Source organism: Idiotropiscis lumnitzeri, chromosome 20 (genome assembly GCF_059441095.1).
Source record: "Idiotropiscis lumnitzeri isolate Australia: NSW breed Sydney's pygmy pipehorse chromosome 20, RoL_Ilum_1.0, whole genome shotgun sequence".
Taxonomy (NCBI): domain Eukaryota; kingdom Metazoa; phylum Chordata; class Actinopteri; order Syngnathiformes; family Syngnathidae; genus Idiotropiscis; species Idiotropiscis lumnitzeri.
This window is the reverse complement of record NC_142410.1, coordinates 1,329,510-1,332,009: the sequence shown is the minus strand read 5'-3', so window position 1 is coordinate 1,332,009 and position 2,500 is coordinate 1,329,510. Positions and strand designations below refer to the sequence as shown.

General features: G+C 41.3%; 1 protein-coding gene across 5 annotated transcripts in view; it reads left to right on the top strand.

Moving 5' to 3' along the window:
* Window positions 1-2,500, top strand: part of llgl2 (LLGL scribble cell polarity complex component 2) — a 99,482-nt gene that overhangs the window by 67,143 nt on the left and 29,839 nt on the right. For all 5 annotated transcript variants that reach the window (XM_088283665.1, XM_088283664.1, XM_088283667.1 and 2 more), the window contains one exon: window positions 9-125. In XM_088283665.1, the coding sequence (XP_088139791.1) occupies window positions 9-125 (117 nt within the window). The remainder of the gene's footprint in view (window positions 1-8; window positions 126-2,500) is intronic.

Below are 2,500 nucleotides of genomic sequence, written 5' to 3'. Positions count from 1 at the left end.
CTTTTCAGGTTCGCATAATACACCTTCCCTTTGGGCAGGGACCAATGGAGGTTGTGTATACGTATTCATACTCCGTCTTCCTTCTGTCGAGCATAGGACAGATGAGCCCATCACTGCACACCCAGGTGAAGTTTGGGATACAATGCATTCATAGTCGTCCATCGACTGTGCAGCAATATAGTTGCGTTACAGCAGTGCTTCTCAATTATTTCCTGTCACGCCCCGCCCCCCCCGACCAAGAAGAAAATAATTTGCGACCCCCACCACCATTTTTTTTACATTTCGTACTATGTACGTGTTCTTTGTATATTGATGTTAGATTGTCAATAAAATATCCCTTAACAAAGCTAAATTGATGAAAAAAATATAATTTTGAGAACGATTATTGTGAGGATCTCGAAACTCAGTACTGTTGTGCAAATATTGATGAGATGATAAAGATTTACTATACGTTTTTTTTTTTAAACTTTATTATCATGAACAAACCAAACAGTTATTAATACAAAGACAAATCAGAATCAGAAATCCCTTTATTGTCATTGTACTCAAGTGTGCAACGAGATTAGAGAGCTCCCCTCTCCAGTGCAATACAACAATAATTCAGATAGATATATAAATTAGATAAATCAGAGAATAGTTAGTGCAATGGAAAATAATACTGGATAGGATATATAAAAACACATCACGTTGCTGTTCTGCAAGGTAAGGGTGGTCGTGTGTGTGTGTGAGAGTTTAGAATGGAGATGGCTCTTGGAAAGAAATTGTTTCTCAGTCTATTAGTCCTTGATTTGATGCACCTGTAGCGTCTGCCAGAGGGCATCAGGTCGAACAGGTGTGAGTTTGGGTGGGTATTGTCTTTGACGATATTGAGAGCCCTGCTGAGGCACCGGGCGGTGTAGATGTCCGACAGTGAGGGTAGAGGGCAGCCAATAATCCTTTGCGCTGTTTTGACCGTCCTCTGGAGCCTCACTCTGTCCGCCTTAGTGCAGCCGCTGTGCCAGGTGGAGACACAGTACGTCAGCAGGCTCTCAATGGACGAGTGGTAGAAGGCCAGCAGCAGCTTCCTGTCCAGGGGGATTTTAAACAAAACATTTATATAAATAACATAAAGCAACAGTTTTAATATGTTTCCTATACGTTTTTTATATGTTTACAATACGTTTGACATTGAACCTCTTCGTTGTGATGACGTCAGCCATTTCCGTGTTCCAGCCTGAGAGTGTCTGCTAAATTGCTAATTTAGCCGTCGTCTTATTTTATGTTTAGATACGTAATGGTTGCAATACAACTTTTCTGTTCATAGCTGCTGGCTCTCCGCCCAAACGCGGTTTGAGTCAGACTTCTGTTAAAAGTCGAGCATACATCGAAGCAATTCATTTTAGCGATTAGCGCGATTAGTGCGCTCAGCACCTCCTTGCTCGCCTCCTCGTTTCGATCGCTACTTGTTTGCGAAGTCGTTTATTGCCATCACGTAGCTTGTTGCTGCTGCTGTGCGTGGACTTACATATAGTTCAAATAAAGACCGTTCTGCTGCGGCGCAAGATAGTGCGAGCAGAGCATTTAAGTACCGGTGAAAGAAATCACTTCCGGGACAACTAGCGACGGGGTGACACTTTTTTTATATCAGCACTGCGTGACAGGGTGACGCTTTTTTTTAATCAGTACTGCGTGAACTAGGGGCACAAACAGCTTTGACAAGCTCAAACTCGCCTTGTCTTAGATCGCCTTTTTGGTCCCAAAACGATGCATCGTTCAGCCGTACTACGGCGGAGAAAAATGCATGTTCCCCAGGGTCCCACGCATCGCACCGTGTGGTCAGGCCAGCCTCAATTCAAAGTCAGGTCAGCTGCCACAATTGCTTCCAGCAAATTTCATATTCATGGCAGAAAGAAGCTCTTTCATTTAGTGATAGACCAATATGCTTTTTTCACGGCCAATACCGAATATTAGTAGTCATGGATCCCGATAACCGATATATCAAGCCGGTTGAGAAAAGGGGGAAATGGTGTCAAAATTTTGAAAAATAAAAACTCCGAAACTTGATTTACAACATGTTAAAGCTTTTTTAGAGCTTAGAAAATCGAAAACTTAATTTAAAAAATCTAACAAAAATAAGTGCACAGAGCTCCCATGTTCAGTTGCATATATTAATGTTCAATGAAAACAAACATCTCTTTAAAGTTTACTACGGAGAATAGTTTTCTATTAGTTGTGAGTTGTTGTAGACTGACATTAAAATTTCTGCAAAGTCTGTTGTAGTGCGTGTGACTCAAGGTGAAAAAGCAAGCAGGCAGCTTACTGCTGATTGACTGCTACCCACTGCACAAGGAAACAATCAGATATGTGCTGTGCGTTAAAAGTAAAAAATAAATAAAAATTCATTAAAAAAAAAAGGCAGATGCCAATCATCTGCAAAATGCGAATTATCTGCGCAGATAATCAGTCTATCACTTTTCGCTCTTTATTTCAAGTCATGACTGGCCATCAGCTGTGCATTTAG